The 17387-nt window shown below is 41.8% G+C and overlaps 1 protein-coding gene across 5 annotated transcripts in view; it reads left to right on the top strand.

Moving 5' to 3' along the window:
- Nucleotides 1–17387, top strand: part of LOC106562829 (ral guanine nucleotide dissociation stimulator) — a 131406-nt gene that overhangs the window by 105878 nt on the left and 8141 nt on the right. For all 5 annotated transcript variants that reach the window (XM_014127855.2, XM_014127853.2, XM_014127851.2 and 2 more), the window contains exons 6-9: nucleotides 393–608; nucleotides 900–1088; nucleotides 10981–11058; nucleotides 17260–17346. In XM_014127855.2, the coding sequence (XP_013983330.1) occupies nucleotides 393–608; nucleotides 900–1088; nucleotides 10981–11058; nucleotides 17260–17346 (570 nt within the window). The remainder of the gene's footprint in view (nucleotides 1–392; nucleotides 609–899; nucleotides 1089–10980; nucleotides 11059–17259; nucleotides 17347–17387) is intronic.

The following is a 17387-nucleotide window of genomic DNA, read 5'->3' as shown; positions in this document are numbered from 1 at the left end:
GTTTTCATTCCACCCACCAGTTGATTTTTTTGCGGGTCAACGACTGGGAACCGTGGGTATGCGACCTGATGCAGGACTATAAGCCGTGTTAGTTAACTCAGGAAGTGAGGAGAGTCAGAAGAAGTGAGGAGAGACAGAAGACACCGAGGGCTTTATGCCCACTCTGCTGTTGAGTTACCACTCATAAACAAATGTCACTCCAAAGGCTTTCCTACGGACTTTTGTTAGGAGACAGGAGTGCAGCAGACACTTTTATCATCCCTCCTTGAAGCCTTCTAAAGTATCTGCCTGCCTCTCTTTTCTCTCCCTCCTGTCCATGAGAGTGAAAACATGTTAAACTCATCTAAAATACATCACTGGTTGCGAGTTCTTACTCCCCTTTTTCCTCATAGGAGCTCTTTAAGAAGGTGGTCCCCTACCACTGTCTGGGGAGTATCTGGTCGCAGCGGGACAAGAAGGGCAAGGAGCATCTGGCACCCACCATCCGTGCCACTGTCACACAGTTCAACTGCGTCACCAACTGTGTCATCGCCACCTGCTTGAGCGAGCGTTTGCTCAAACCCACACAGCGGGCCAAACTGGTGGAGCGCTGGATCGAAGTGGCCAGGGTGAGGAGCTGTTGTTATCAGGAGTTCTTGTTGTTGTTGTTGTAGTTGTTGTTGTTGTTGTTGGCATGAGATTCTGAGGTGTCCTTGGTGTCAGTTCCTGCAGAGGCACAGTGTGTGTTGTGTAGCATGATGACTACAGTACCCATAATGCCATGTTCAAAATATATATTTGAGTAAAAAAAGTTTGGATGCTTCTCTTTCCATAATAATACAATGAATTGATATGCCACCGGTGCTTAATTGGGTTCATTGATATCTCCTTGATATTCATACAGTCTTTTTTCCCTTCAGGAGTGTCGAATCCTGAAGAACTTTTCTTCGCTGCGGGCCATCCTTTCTGCTCTGCAGTGCAACCCGGTCCACCGGCTGAAGAGGACATGGGATGAGGTGTCCAGGGAGAACTTCCGCATCTTCCACGAGTTGTCAGAAATCTTCTCAGACGAAAATAACCATTCGCTCAGCAGAGAGCTGCTCATCAAGGTAGGATGTGTGTGTGTGTGTGTACAGTACCAGTAAAAAGTTTGGACACACCTACTAATTCAAGGGTTTTTACTTTATTTTGACTATTTTCCACATTGTAGAATAATAGTGAAGACATCAAAACTATGAAATAACATATGGAATCATGTAGTAACCAAAGACGTGTTAAACAAATCAAAATATATTTGATATTTGACATTCTTAGTAGCCACCCTTTGCCTTGATGACAGCTTTGCACACTCTTGGCATTCTCTCAACCAACTTCACCTTGAATGCTTATCCAACAGTCTTGATGCAGTTCCCACATATGCTGAGCACTTGTTGGCTGCTTTTCCTTTACTCTGCGGTCCAACTCATCTCAAGCAATCTCAATTGGGTTGAGGTTGGTGATTGTGGAGGCCAGGTCATCTGATGCAGCACTCCATCACTCTCCTTCTTGGTCAAATAGCCATTAAACAGCCTGGTAGCCATTGTCCTGTTGAAAAATAATGATAGTCCCAGTAAACTCAAACCAAATGGGATGGCGTATCGCTGCAGAATGCTGTGGTAGCCATGCTGGTTAAGTGTGCCTTGAATTCTAAACAAATCACAGACAGTGTCACCAGCAAAGTACCATCACACCACCTCCTCCATGATTCACGGTGGGAACCACACATGCGGAGATCATCTGTTCACCTACTCTGCGTCTCACAAAGACGATGTGGTTGGAACCAAAAATCTCAAATTTGGACTCATCAGACCAAAGGACAGATTTCCACCGGTCTAATGACCATTGCTCGTGTTTCTTTGCCCAAACAATTTAGTAGTGGTTTCTTTGCAGAAATTCAACCATGAAGGCCTGATTCACACAGTCTCCTCTGAACAGTTGATGTTGAGATGTGCCTGTTACTTGAACTCTGTGAAGAATTTATTTATGCTGCAATTTCTGAGGCTGGTAACTGTAGTGAAAATATCTTCTGCAGCAAAGGTAACTATGGGTCTTCCTTTCCTGTGAGAGCCAGTTTCATCATAGCGCTTGATAGTTTTTGCGACTGCACTATTAGAAGTATTGTATTGACTGATCTTCATGTCTTACAGTAATGATGGACTGTTGTTTCTCTTTGCTTATTTGAGCTGTTCTTGCCATAACATGGACTTGGTTTTTTACCAAATAGGGCTAAATTCTGTTTACCACCCCTACCTTGTCACAACACAACTGATTGGTTCAAACGCATTAAGAAGGAAATAAATTCCACAAATGAACTTTTAACAAGGCACACCTGTTAATTGAAATGCATTCCAGGTGACTACCTCATGAAGCTGGTTGAGAGAATGCCAAGAGTGTGCAAAGCTGTCAACCAGGCAAAGGGTGGCTACTTTGAAGAATCTCAAATATAAAATATATTTAGATTTGTTTAACACTTTTTTTGGTTACTACATGATTCCATATGTGTTTTTTCATAGTTTTGATGTCTTCACTATTATTCTACTATGTAAAAGAAAAACCCCTGAATGAGTACAGTGGGGCAAAAAAATATTTAGTCAGCCACCAATTGTGCAAGTTCTCCCACGTAAAAAGATGAGAGAGGCCTGTAATTTTCATCATAGGTACACTTCAACTATGACAGACAAAATTAGAAAACAAAATCCAGAAAATCACATTGTAGGATTTTTAATTTATTTATTTGCAAATTATGGTGGAAAATAAGTATTTGGTCAATAACAAACAAGCAAGATTTCTGGCTCTCACAGACCTGTAACTTCTTCTTTAAGAGGCTCCTCTGTCCTCCACTCGTTACCTGTATTAATGGCACCTGTTTGAACTTGTTATCAGTATAAAAGACACCTGTCCACAACCTCAAACAGTCACACTCCAAACTCCGCTATGGCCAAGACCAAAGAGCTGTCAAAGGACACCAGAAACAAAATTGTAGACCTGCACCAGGGTGGGAAGACTGAATCTGCAATAGGTAAGCAGCTTGGTTTGAAGAAATCAACTGTGGGAGCAATTATTAGAAAATGGAAGACATACAAGACCACTGATAATCTCCCTCGATCTGGGGCTCCACGCAAGATCTCGCCCCGTGGGGTCAAAATGATCACAAGAACGGTGAGCAAAATCCCAGAACCACACGGGGGGACCTAGTGAATGACCTGCAGAGAGCTGGGACCAAAGTAACAAAGCCTACCATCAGTAACACACTACGCCGCCAGGGACTCAAATCCTGCAGTGCCAGACGTGTCCCCCTGCTTAAGCCAGTACATGTCCAGGCCCGTCTGAAGTTTGCTAGAGAGCATTTGGATGATCCAGAAGAGGATTGGGAGAATGTCATATGGTCAGATGAAACCAAAATAGAACTTTTTGGTAAAAACTCAACTCGTCGTGTTTGGAGGACAAAGAATGCTGAGTTGCATCCAAAGAACACCATACCTACTGTGAAGCATGGGGGTGGAAACATCATGCTTTGGGGCTGTTTTTCTGCAAAGGGACCAGGACGACTGATCCGTGTAAAGGAAATAATGAATGGGGCCATGTATCGAGAGATTTTGAGTGAAAACCTCCTTCCATCAGCAAGGGCATTGAAGATGAAACGTGGCTGGGTCTTTCAGCATGACAATGATCCCAAACACACCGCCCGGGCAACGAAGGAGTGGCTTCGTAAGAAGCATTTCAAGGTCCTGGAGTGGCCTAGCCAGTCTCCAGATCTCAACCCCATAGAAAATCTTTGGAGGGAGTTGAAAATCCGTGTTGCCCAGCGACAGCCCCAAAACATCACTGCTCTAGAGGAGATCTGCATGGAGGAATGGGCCAAAATACCAGCAACAGTGTGTGAAAACCTTGTGAAGACTTACAGAAAACGTTTGACCTGTGTCATTGCCAACAAAGGGTATATAACAAAGTATTGAGATAAACTTTTGTTATTGACCAAATACTTATTTTCCACCATAATTTGCAAATAAATTCATAAAAAATCCTACAATGTGATTTTCTGGATTTTTTTTCTCATTTTGTCTGTTATAGTTCACGTGTACCTATGATGAAAATTACAGGCCTCTCTCATCTTTTTAATTGGGAGAACTTGCACAATTGGTGCAAGTTGCCAATGCCATTGCAATTTAATGCTTTTTTATTGATGGAATTACTAGTCGATGTAAATACGTTTGACCATCATGCTTATCGGTCTATAGGTTAATTTGCATAATCTAGTGGAATTAAATTGGCCTGTGGGTATTTTTGTTGAATACCCACACAACTATCACGCGCGCACAGCATTTGAATTTGTATTTATTATGGATCCCCATTAGCTGCTGGCAGCTACTCTTCCTGGGGTCCAGCACAATTAAGGCAGTTATACATTTTTAAAAACATTATGATAGATTCACAACAGATTTCACAACATATTAAGTTTGTGCCCTCAGGCCCCCTCTACTACTACATATCTACAATACAAAATCAATGTGTACGTGTGTATAGTGCGTATGTTATCGTGTGTATGAATGCATATGTCTGTGCCTATGTTTGTGTCCCCTCTGTTCCATTAGGTGTATCTTTATCTGTTTTTTTATCTAATTTTACTGCTTGCGTCAGTTACTTGATGTGGAATAGAGTTCCATGTAGTCATGGCTCTATGTAGTACTGTGCACCTCCCATAGTCTGTTCTGGACTTGGGGACTGTGAAGAGACCTCTGGTGGCATGTCTTGTGGGGTATGCATGGGTGTCCAAGCTGTGTGCCAATAGTTCAGACAGACAGCTCGGTGCATTCAACATATCAATACCTCTCCCAAATACAAGTAGTGATGAAGTCAATCTCTGCTCCACTTTGAGCCAGGAGAGATTGACATGCATATTATTAATGTTAGCTCTTTACATACATCCAAGGGCCAGCCTTGCTGCCCTGTTCTGAGACAATTGCAATTTTCCTAAGTCCCTCTTTGTGGCACCTGACCACATGACTAAACAGTAGTCCAGGTGTGACAGAACTAGGGCCTGTAGGACCTGCCTTGTTGATAGTGCTGTTTAGAATGCAGACTGGCTCTTTATTATGGACAGACTTCTCCCCATCTTAGGTACTGTTGTATCAATATGTTTTGATCATAACGGTTTACAATCCAGGGGTACTCCAAGTAGTTTAGTCTTCCCTTGCTCAATTACTGTCACGTGTGCTCCCTTTCCGGCTTCTAGGTCACCAGGTTGCTCGTTATGGCGCACACCTGTCACCATCATTACACGCACCTGCACGTCATCAGACTCACCTGGACACCATCACTTCCCTGATTACCTTCCCTATATATGTCACTCCCTTTGGTTCCTTCCCAAGGCGTCATTGTTTCTGTTCCTGTGTCAGTTCTGTGCGTTGTTCGTGTTTCTTATTTTTGTATTATGCTGTGTTTTATTTATTAAAACACTCACTCCCTGAACTTGCTTCCCGTCTCTCAGCGCACATCGTTACAATTACCATGTTATTCATTGCAAGATTTAGTTTAGCTTTAGGGTTTAGTGAATGATTTGCCCAAAATACAAATGCTTTTTGTTTTTAAATATTTAGGACTAACTTATTCCTTGCCACCCATTCGGTCACTAACTGCAGCTCTTTAAGTGTTGCAGTCATTTCAGTCACTATGGTAGCTGACGTGTATAGTGTTGAGTCATCGGCATTCATAGACACACTGGCTTTACTCAAAGCTAGTGGCATGTCATTAGTAAAGATTGATAAAAGTAAGGTGTCTAGACAGCTGCCCTGGGGAATTCCTGATTCTACCTGGATTTTGTTGGAGAGGCTTCCATTAAAGAACACCCTCTGTGTTCTGTTAGACAGCTAAAGCTTTATCCACAATATACCAGGGGGTGTAAAGCCATAACACATACGTTTTTCTAGCAACAGACTATGCTCGATAATGTCAAAACCCGCACTGAAGTCTAACAAAACAGCCCCAACAATCTTTTTATCATCGATTTCTCTCAGCCAATCATCAGTAATTTGTGTCAGTGCTTGTTGAATGTCCTTTCCTATAAGCGTGCTGAAAGTCTGTTGTCAATTTGTTTACTGTAAAATAGCCTTATATGTGGTCAAACACAATTTTTTCCAAAAGTTTACAAAGCGTTTGTAACAGGCTGATTGGTCAGTTATTTGAGCCATTAAAGAGAGCTTTACTATTTTATTTATTTATTTAACCTTTATTTAACTAGGCAAGTCAGTTAAGAACAAATTCTTATTTACAATGACGGCCTACTATCCTTAGGTAGGTGTAATGGCTGTCAGGAGAGAGAGTTGACCAAGGTGCAGCGGAGTTAGTATACACTATACAAAACGAGAAAACTGACAGCCAAACAGTCCTGTCAGGTGCAAAACACTCAACAGAAACAATTACCCACAAAACCCAAAGGAAAAACATGCTCCTTATGTGTGACTCCCAATCAGCAACAACGAACTTCAGCTGTGCCTGATTGGGAGCCACACACGGCCCAAAACAAAGAAATACAAAAAACCTAGAAAACAAACATAGAACGCCCACCCAATGTAACACCCTGGCCTAACCAAAATAAAGAACAAAAAACCCCTCTCTATGGCCAGGGCGTTACAGTAGGGGAATAACTTTTGCTTCCCTCCAGGCCTGAGGGCACACACTTTCTAGTAGGCTTATATTGAATATATGGCAAATAGGTGTAGTGATATCGTCCACTATTATCCTCAGTAATTTTCCATCCAAGTTGTCAGACCCCGGTGCCTTGTCATTGTTGACAGACAACTATCATTTTTTAACCTCTTACAGTTCTTGTCTTTCATAATTTGGTCAGATATACTTCGATGTGTAGTGTCAGTGTTTGTTGCTGGCATGTCATGCCTAAATTTGCTAATCTTGCCAATTAAACAATAATTTAAATAGTTGGGAATATCAGTGGGTTTTGTGATGAATGAGCCATCTGATTCAATTAATGATGGAGTGAAGTTTGACGTTTTACCCCAAATTTCATTTAAGGTGCTCCAAAGCTTTTTACTATCATTCTTTATGTCCTTTATCTTTGTTTCATTGTGTAGTTTCTTCTTCTTTTTTTCAGTGATTTCAGTGATATGATTTTTTAATTTGCAGTACGTTTTCAAATCGGTTGTACAGCGAGACCTATTTGCCATTTTGCCTCATCACTCTCAACCAAACAATTGCTCAATTCCTCATCAATCCACAGGGATTTAGCAGTTTACAGTCATTTTCTTCATGGGTGCATGCTTATTAGTAACTGGAATAAGCAATTTCATAAATGTGTAAAGTGAAGCGTCTGGTTGCTCCTCATTACACACCATGTATCAATAAATATTATTTACATCAACAACATAGGAATCTCTACAAAACGTATTGTATGACCTCTTATACACTGTATTAGGCCCAGCCTTTGGAACTTTGGTTTTCCTAGATATGGCTACTACATTGTAATCACTACATCCGATGGATTTGGATACTGGTTTCAATCAAATTTCTGCAGCATTAGAAAACATGTGATCAATACATGTTGATGATTTCATTCTTGTGCTATTTATAACTACCCTGGTAGGTTGATTGATAACCTGAACCAGGTTGCAGGGACTAGTTACAGTTTGAAGCTTTCTCTTGAGTGGGCAACATGATGAAAGCCAGTCAATATTTAAATCACCCAGAAAATATAGCTCTATTGATATCACATACATTATCAAGCATTTCACACATGTTATCCAGATACTGACTGTTAGCACTTGGTGGTCTACAGAGACTATATTGAGCATACAGAGCCAATTTTGAGCAGGATTTCTCCTGCAGCTCCTCAGGTGTTTGATGCTGGTGTAAAACGTGCTTTTATAAGCCCATTCATTGCCCAACAATTTCAAATGCAATCGCCTGTTAAAAACTGTTTCTCTGGGTTCTCTATGGTGTATAGGTCAGAGCGTGACTAGGGGGGCTTCTAGCATTTCTATTTCTATGTTGGTATTTGTATGGTTCCCAATTAGAGGCAGCTGATTATCGTTGTCTCTAATTGGGGATCATACTTAAGTTGCCCATTGTTCCCACCTGTGTTGTGGGATATTGTTTTCAGTTAGTGCCTAAGTGCGCGCTGTACTGGACGTTTGTTCGTTCGTTCGTGTATTCTTTGTTGTTTTTGTTAAGTTTCACTTTGTAATAAAGTATGTGGAACTCTACGCACGCTGCGCCTGGTCCGCTCCTTTCGACGAACGTGACACATTCTGGAGAGCGACTCGCCTATATCGCCACACACCCCTCCCCCTCTTCTTGTCTCAACATTTTAAATTACACTCAAGACACATTATCTTCACACATATTTTAAAGATGCTTTTCACTGATAGCCGAAACTCAATAATCAGCTAGGCCTATTGTCACGCGCGCTGCCCAAATTGTGGGCTTCCCAAATAGACATAGGCATAGGCCTACGAGCTTGTGATTTGAAACAATCCACAGCAATTTTTTAAAAGAAGTGATTGATCCTCTATTCCTCTGTGGCTAAGTGATGCTTTCTGGTGAAGTATTTTGAATGATTTTATTTGTAGACGCAATTCTATGTATAGACAGGAGTAATATCATTTTGGCTCATTTATTTCCATTTACTTCCTTATTGCACCCACCGCTATGACATTTCTCTCCTGTTCTATTCGTTTTCATATTTCTTTTGTTGTCCAGAAGCCAAAGGAACAATCCCAGTCATATTACCTCTTTCTAAGTTTCTAACAGAGATTTTTATCTCTTTCACTTATGGAACCGCTATCAAGTGCGCTGTTTAGAATGGTGTTTTCCCAGGTGTTCTGTTTAGAATGGTGTTTTCCCAGGTGTGCTGTTTAGAATGGTGTTTTCCCAGGTGTTCTGTTTAGAATGGTGTTTTCCCAGGTGTGCTGTTTAGAATGGTGTTTTCCCAGGTGATCTGTTTAGAATGGTGTTTTCCCAGGTGTTCTGTTTAGAATGGTGTTTTCCCAGGTGTGCTGTTTAGAATGGTGTTTTCCCAGGTGATCTGTTTAGAATGGTGTTTTCCCAGGTGTTCTGTTTAGAATGGTGTTTTCCCAGGTGTGCTGTTTAGAATGGTGTTTTCCCAGGTGATCTGTTTAGAATGGTGTTTTCCCAGGTGCGCTGTTTAGAATGGTAGTTTCCCAGGTGTTCTGTTTAGAATGGTAGTTTTCCAGGTGCGCTGTTTAGAATGGTATTTTCCAAGGTGCGCTGTTTAGAATGGTATTTTCCCAGGTGCGCTGTTTAGAATGGTATTTTCCCAGGAGCGCTGTTTAGAATGGTGTTTTCCCAGGTGCGCTGTTTAGAATGGTAGTTTCCCAGGTGTTCTGTTTAGAATGGTATTTTCCCAGGTGCGCTGTTTAGAATGGTATTTTCCCAGGTGCGCTGTTTAGAATGGTGTTTTCCCAGGTGCGCTGTTTAGAATGGTGTTTTCCCAGGTGCGCTGTTTAGAATGGTATTTTCCCAGGTGCTCTGTTTAGAATGGTGTTTTCCCAGGTGCCTTGTTTAGAATGGTGTTTTCCCAGGTGCCTTGTTTAGAATGGTGTTTTCCCAGGTGCGTTGTTTAGAATGGTGTTTTCCCAGGTGCGTTGTTTAGAATGGTGTTTTCCCGCGAATCGCCTTATGGCAAAGGTTTGAAAATGACCTTTTATTGACTGCTTCATTACATGAGTTGTTGAGATGCATTACCTTAACATCCTGTTAAGATGCATTACCATAATCTAAATGTGATCTCTGTCATTCTGAGCACCGTGGGTTATGCACCCAATGCATATGGGTCATGTACATTTTGCAAATGGCCGGTAAATTAAAATCTTCCCGGTCACGTAGTCCGGCGTCACATTTTCCTAACAGAAACTCTGGCGCACCTGTATGTGTGTGCGTGCATGTGCATGCATTATGTATTTGGGGGGCAGAATCAATAAAGCATTAATAAATATGTTATACACACACACACTGCTCTGATCACAGTAGGCTATGATGGAGTCACCTTTTAGGCAGTTGAGTGATATGATTTCCTTTGTGTGGGGTCACACCCCTCTAGGACTACTCCTACACACACACTGATGGTGTCATCACTCAGGATCAGATGACAGGGTGTGGCTGACACACTACCCTGCAGTAACTAACAGGCCGTGTGACGTGCTTGGTGCCCAAAAAGGTCATTCTGAAATGAATTTGTGACACATAAAAACAAGACTTTATTCAGGTAGTTGAATGGACAGCAATACAATTTCTCCACCATCAAATTAAAAAAACAAAGTGTGGAATTCTGTCGTCAGGAGTTTCCTATCTTAATGCAATATCTTGGTGAAATGTCTGGTCATCTTCCCTATGAGAAGAGTTCTTACCTAACAATGTATGCACTTTGTGCACTTGGGAACATGATTCATTTAGCTAATCCATTATCAACTGTTATGTAACAGAACAGAATAGAACAGAACGATATAAAGGGCAGGTCATGGGTGGTTGGTCTTTACTTGGACGTGGGGGTGTGTTTGTTTGGAGGGATAGTAACTAAGCCCGCTTACGCACACATAGACCTCAAACCCTAACATTCCCCAAATTCCAAAGCAAACACACACAGATGTCAGGGCATCTAGAGGTAGCCGTTATGTGTGTATTAAGGATGGGTAGGTGTGTTATTGGGGGGTGGGGAATCCCCCAGTGACATCATAGCATGGTGGTAGGCTGTGCCAGTTGGGGATATCCCTATTCTGCCTGTTCCTCTGAAGTAGAATGTGGGAGTGTGTATGTTTACCATTTCATTGCTTGATAAAGGACAGGACGCTTTCCAGGAAAAAGGCGTGTATTCTTCCATTTAATTAACCATGTTAATCAAACAAAAACAGAAACCGGTGTTATTTGATCGCTGAAATAGGGGCTTAGGCATTTGATCTCACTGTGTTTTTGTTGTCTGTTCTCTCTGTCTAGGAGGGCACGTCCAAATTTGCCACCCTGGAAATAAACCCCAAACGAGCCCAGAAGAGACAGCAGCAACCCCGAGACCTGGTAAGGACATTAAGATAGAGGGAATGCAACAAAGGAGGGGGAGATGGACTGGACAGAGAGAGAGAGAGAGAGATAAAGGACTAAAAAGATTGATGAGGAAGATAGAAAAAGTGGCTTTAGGGAAATGGAGGATGACATGAAAAGCAGGGAGGGAGCGAAGAGAGAAATTAAATGACCTGGTAGACAGATTTAGAGAGAGAAGAGGGCAGGAGAAGAGAGTAAAGGGGAGCTCAAAAAATGAAAGTGAAAGCGTGACAGTCAGAGAGATAAAGAGAGAGAGGGATATAGAGGGAAAAGAGAGAAGACAGAGAGATGGAAAGAGAGACAGACAGGGAAAGAGAGAAGGGAGAGAGAGAGATCGAGATATACAGTTGAAGTTGGAAGTTTACAGTCATTAAAACTCGTTTTTCAACCACTCTTCTTGTTACCAAATTTCTTGTTAATTCAGCGTCTCGTCCCGTCAGCGGGATCAAAATCCAGGGAAAACTCCTAGCGACATTAGCATAACGAAATGTAATATATATTTTTTTCAAATATAGGACTGTCTCATATCGTTTTATAGATACACCTCTCCTGAATCGACCCACGTCGTCCGATTTCAAAAAGGTTTTACAGGAAAAGCAAATCATTAGATTATGTTAGAGGAGTCCATCGTAAAAGCAGCAACATAGCCATTTTCCGACCAACCACATGCATCACAAATAACCAAAAAACAGCTAAATGCAGCACTAACCTTTTACAAACTTCATCAGATGACACACCTAGGACATCATGTTACACAATGCATGCATTCTTTTGTTCATTAAAGTTCATATTTATATATGAAAACAGCATTTTACATCGGCGTCTGACGTTGACTAACTATTTTCCCGTCAAATGCAATCCGGGGAAAGAGCTACAATTTACTGAATTACTATTCGAAAACATGTTTAAAATGTAATATTGTCATTCTAAGATTTATAGATGAATATCTCTTGAAAGCACCTGTCATACCAGATTTAAAAATAACTTTACTGGGTAATCACACTTAGCGATAAAAGGGGATGCGATACTCAGAAAATTAGCTAGTAAATACAGCTCGGCGCCATCTTGGACATTAGCTTGCTGTTGTTAGCGCGTCTGAATGGTGTATCCAAATACTCTGCCGGGCGCGCCACAGCCGTTTCGAAATAAATAAAAAATTCTCCCATTTAGGTTCGTTCAAACATGTCAAACGTTGTATAACATAAATCTTCAGGGCCTGTTTCAACAAGAGAGCCAATAAGATTCGAGGGGGATGATTTCATTGTGTTTCAAAACGTTTCCAAAGGTGGGGGTAGACAGGGCCGCCGGCGTCATAATGGTGATGGCCCTCCCCCTGTGACCAATTTCCAACGTGTTTCATTCACTGAGTTTCGACAGTAGAAGGCTTAAAACACTTTGTAAAGACTGGCGACATCTTGTGGAAGCAATAGGAAGTGCTCAAATAACGATAGCTCACGGTGTGAATAATAGGCAACGACGTGAAGTTGAGTCCACAATTCAGAATTCCACTTCCTGTTTCAATCGGTCTCGGGGTTTTGACTGCCATATGAGTTCTGTTATACTCACAGACACCATTCAAACTGTTTTAGAAACTTTAGGGTGTTTTCTATCCACAGGTATTAATTATATGCATATCCTAGCTTCTGAGTTTGATTAGTAGGCCATTGAAAATGGGCACGAATTTTTTCCAAAATGCGCTGTGGCGCCCCCTATCCTAGGGTAACGTCAAGAGGTTAACAAACTATAGTTTTGGCAAGTCGGTTAGGACATCTGCTTTGCATGACACAAGTAATTTTTCCAACAATTGTTTACAGACAGATTATTTCACTTATAATTATTATAATATTTCACTGTATCACAATTCCAGTGGGTCAGAAGTTTACATACACTAAGTTGACTGTGCCTTTAAACAGCTTGGAAAATTCCAGAAAATGATGTCACGGCTTTAGAAGCTTCTGATAGGCTAATTGACATCATTTGAGTCAATTGGAGGTGTACCTATGGATGTATTTCAAGGCCTACCTTCAAACTCAGTGCCTCATTGCTTGACATCATGGGAAAATCAGTCTGGTTCATCCTTGGGAGCAATTTCCAAACGCCTGAAGGTACCACGTTCATCAGTAACAAACAATTGTACGCAAGTATAAACACCATGGGACCACACAGCCATCATACCGCTCAGGAAGGTGACGTGTTCAGTTTCCTGGAGATGAACATACTTTGGTGCAAATCAATCCCAGAACAACAGTAAAGGACCTCGTGAAGATACTGGAGGAAACAGGTACAAAAGTGTCTACAAAACTAGTCCTATATCGACATAACCTGAAAGGCCACTCAGCAAGGAAGAAGCCACTGCTCCAAAACCGCCATAAAAAAGCCAGACTACGGTTTGCAACTGCACATGGGGACAAAGATCGTACTTTTTGAAGAAATGTCCTCTGGTCTGATGAAACAAAAATAGAACTGTTTGGCCATAATGACCATCATTATGTTTGGAGGAAAAAAGGGGATGCTTGCAAGGCGAAGAACACCATCCCATCTGTGAAGCACGGGGGTGGCAGAATCATGTTGTGGGGGTGCTTTGCTGCAGGAGGGTCTGGTGCACTTCACAAAATAGATGGCATCATGAGGAAAGAAAATTATGTGGATATATTGAGCAACATCTCAAGACATCAGTCAGGAAGTTAAAGCTTGGTTGCAAATGGGTCTTCCAAATGGACAATGACCCCAAGCATACATCCAAAGTTGTGGCAAAATGGCTTTAGGACAACAAAGTCAAGGTATTGGAGTGGCCATTACGAAGCCCTGACCTCAATCCTATAGAACATTTGTGGGCAGAACTGAGAAAGCGTGTGCCAGCAAGGAGGCCTACAAACCTGACTCAGTTACACCAGCTCTGTCAGGAGGAATGGGCCAAAATTCACCCAACTTATTGTGGGAAGCTTGTGGAAGGCTACCCAAAACGTTTGACCCAAGTTAAACAATTTAAAGGCAATGCTACCAAGTACTAATTGAGTGTATGTAAACTTCTGACCCACTGGGAATGTGATGAAAGAAATAAAAGCTGAAATAAATCATTCTCTCAACTATTATTCTGACATTTCACATTCTTAAAATGAAGTGGTGATCCTAACTGACCTAAGACAGGGAATTTTTACTTGGATTAAATGTCAGGAATTGTGAAAAACTGAGTTTAAATGTATTTGGCTAAGGTGTATGTCAACTTCCGACTTCAACTGTCTTGTTTCAAGAGACAGATGGAGAGAGAGAAGGAGGTGCCAGATGTAATGAAAGCACTCCCATCTTGGCCCTATAGATAAGACTGGCGGGAGTATTGGGTTTTGTCAATTAGCGCTCCACAAGCAGCCCCTCTCTCTGTCCTCACTGAACTCTGCTGACGCATTCACTTTAACACACACACACACACAACACAAACACACAGCGTACTATCACACAAGCACACAGGTGTGCATAGTCATTCATGCACACACACATACACACAAACAAAACGCTCTCCTCTTGCCCTTTCACTCTCACTCGTCTTCTCCACTTTAAAATCACTGTCTTTGAAATTGGCCCACTTTGTAGCAAATGACTGTCATGGATGCATCTAATGTAGATAGCTTAGAGGAGCAGTATTTTTCTTTTCAAAATGAAGGGGTTCATAGTTATTTGCTCTCTCTCTGTGGTGGATAGAAGGGAGACACACCTCTAGTGGTTATTTATGGAATCACTCTTACTCGTAAAATGCTCACAGCTCAATTTACAGTCGTGGCCAAAAGTTTTCAGAATGACACAAATATTAATTTCCACAAAGTTTTCTGCTTCAGTGTCTTTAGATATTTTTGTCAGATGTTACTATGGAATACTGAAGTATAATTACAAGCATTTCATAAGTGTCAAAGGCTTTCATTGACAATTACTTGAAGTTGATGCAAAGAGTCAATATTTGCAGTGTTGACCCTTCTTTTTCAAGACCTCTGCAATCCGCCCTGGCATGCTGTCAATTCATTTCTGGGACACATCCTGACTGATGGCAGCCCATTCTTGCATAATCAATGCTTGGAGTTTGTCAGAATTTGTGGGTTTTTGTTTATCCACCCGCCTCTTGAGGATTGACCACATGTTCTCAATGGGATTAATGTCTGGGGAGTTTCCTGGCCATGGACCCAAAATATAAATGTTTTGTTCCCCGAGCCACTTAGCTATCACTTTTGCCTTATGGCAAGGTGCTCCATCATGCTGGAAAAGGCATTGTTCGTCACCAAACTGTTCCTGGATGGTTGGGAGAAGTTGCTCTCTGAGGATGTGTTGGTACCACTCTTTATTCATGGCTGTGTTCTTAGGCAAAATTGTGAGTGAGCAAAACTCCTTTGGCTGAGAAGCAACCCCACACATGAATGGTCTCAGGATGCTTTACTGTTGGTATGACACAAGACTGATGGTAGAGCTCACCTTGTCTTCTCCGGACAAGCTTTTTTCCGAATGCCCCAAACAATTGGAAAGGGGATTCATCAGAGAAAATGACTTTACCCCAGTCCTCAGCAGTCCAATCCCTGTACCTTTTGCAGAATATCAGTTTGTCCCTGATGTTTTTCCTGGAGAGAAGTGGCTTTTTTGCTGCCCTTCTTGATACCACGCCATCCTCCAAAAGTCTTCACCTCACTGTGCATGCAGATGCACTCACACCTGCCTGCTGCCATTCCTGAGCAAGCTTTGTACTTGTGGTGCCCCGATCCCGCAGCTGAATCAACTTTAGGAGACGGTCCTGGCACTTGCTGGACTTTCTTGGGCGCCCTGAAGCCTTCTTCACAACAATTGAACCGCTCTCCTTGAAGTTCTTGATGATCCGATAAATGGTTGATTTAGGTGCAATCTTACTGGCAGCAATATCCTTGCCTGTGAAGCCCTTTTTGTGCAAAGCAATGATGACGGCACGTGTTTCCTTGCAGGTAACCATGATTGACAGAGTAAGAACAATGATTCCAAGCACCACCCTCCTTTTGAAGCTTCCAGTCTGTTATTCGAACTCAATCAGCATGACAGAGTGATCTCCAGCCTTATCCTCATCAACACTCACACCTGTGTTAACGAGAGAATCACTGACATGATGTCAGCTGGTCCTTTTGTGGCAGGGCTGAAATGCAGTTGAAATGTTTTTTGGGGGATTCAGTTCATTTGCATGGCAAAGAGGGACTTTGCAATTAATTGCAATTCATCTGATCACTCTTCATAACATTCTTGTCAGGGATTTCTTTGTCGGAGGACGATATGGCGAAATCATCATCGGAAAATGAGGACCAATATGCAGCAGAGTTGAGATGGTTCATTTTGAACTTTTAATAAATTCCAAAACGAACATACAAAATAACAAAAACGAACGCACGATACACTGACAATCCTGTTAGGTTTACACACACTAAACATGGAACAATCTCCCACAAATACACAGACAAACACACCCAACTAATATAGGACTTCCAATCAAAGGCAACACCACACAGCTGCCTTCAATTGGAAGTCCACCCCAATTAACTCAACATAGAAACAGCTCAACCAGACTACACATAGAAATACATCAACATAGACCATAACTCAAAACCCGGAAATAATAAATCAAAAGCCCTCCTAACTAACACACCACCCTGAACCACATAAAACAAATACCCTCTGCCACGTCCTGACCAAACTAAAATGACAATTAACCCTTATACTGGCCAGGACATGACAATTCTGGAGTATATGCAAAGAGCCATCATACAAACTGAGGCAGCAGACTTTGTGAAAATTAATATTTGTGTCATTCTCAAAATCTTTGGCCACGACTGTAGTAGCAACTTTACAGTTTCATTTGACTGTAATTACAGTGTAGTCATATGATCAGTTGTGCAATTATTAAACTGGGAACAATAGCCAACTGGAGACAGTTCATTAACCTAATCATTGTACACAGAGGGAGATTAATAAATATGTGTATTTATTTTCATCTACATGTGTCCTCAGCGGGGAAAAAGTCTGTAATGCTCACAAACAAACACACACACACACACACACACACACACACACACACACACACACACACACACACACACACACACACACACACACACACACACACACACACACACACACACACACTAACCCCAGTCTCTGTCTGCCTTTGTGTGTGTATTTCAGAGTGTGATGCAGGGGACCATTCCCTACCTGGGTACTTTCCTGACAGACCTAGTCATGATGGATACTGCCATGAAGGACTACCTGGACGTGAGAGTCACACACACGCGCGCATGCATGCATGAACACAC

Source organism: Salmo salar, chromosome ssa11, assembly GCF_905237065.1.
Source record: "Salmo salar chromosome ssa11, Ssal_v3.1, whole genome shotgun sequence".
NCBI lineage: Eukaryota > Metazoa > Chordata > Actinopteri > Salmoniformes > Salmonidae > Salmo > Salmo salar.
The sequence above is the reverse complement of the archived record's forward strand: the minus strand, read 5'-3'. Positions and strand labels throughout refer to the sequence as shown.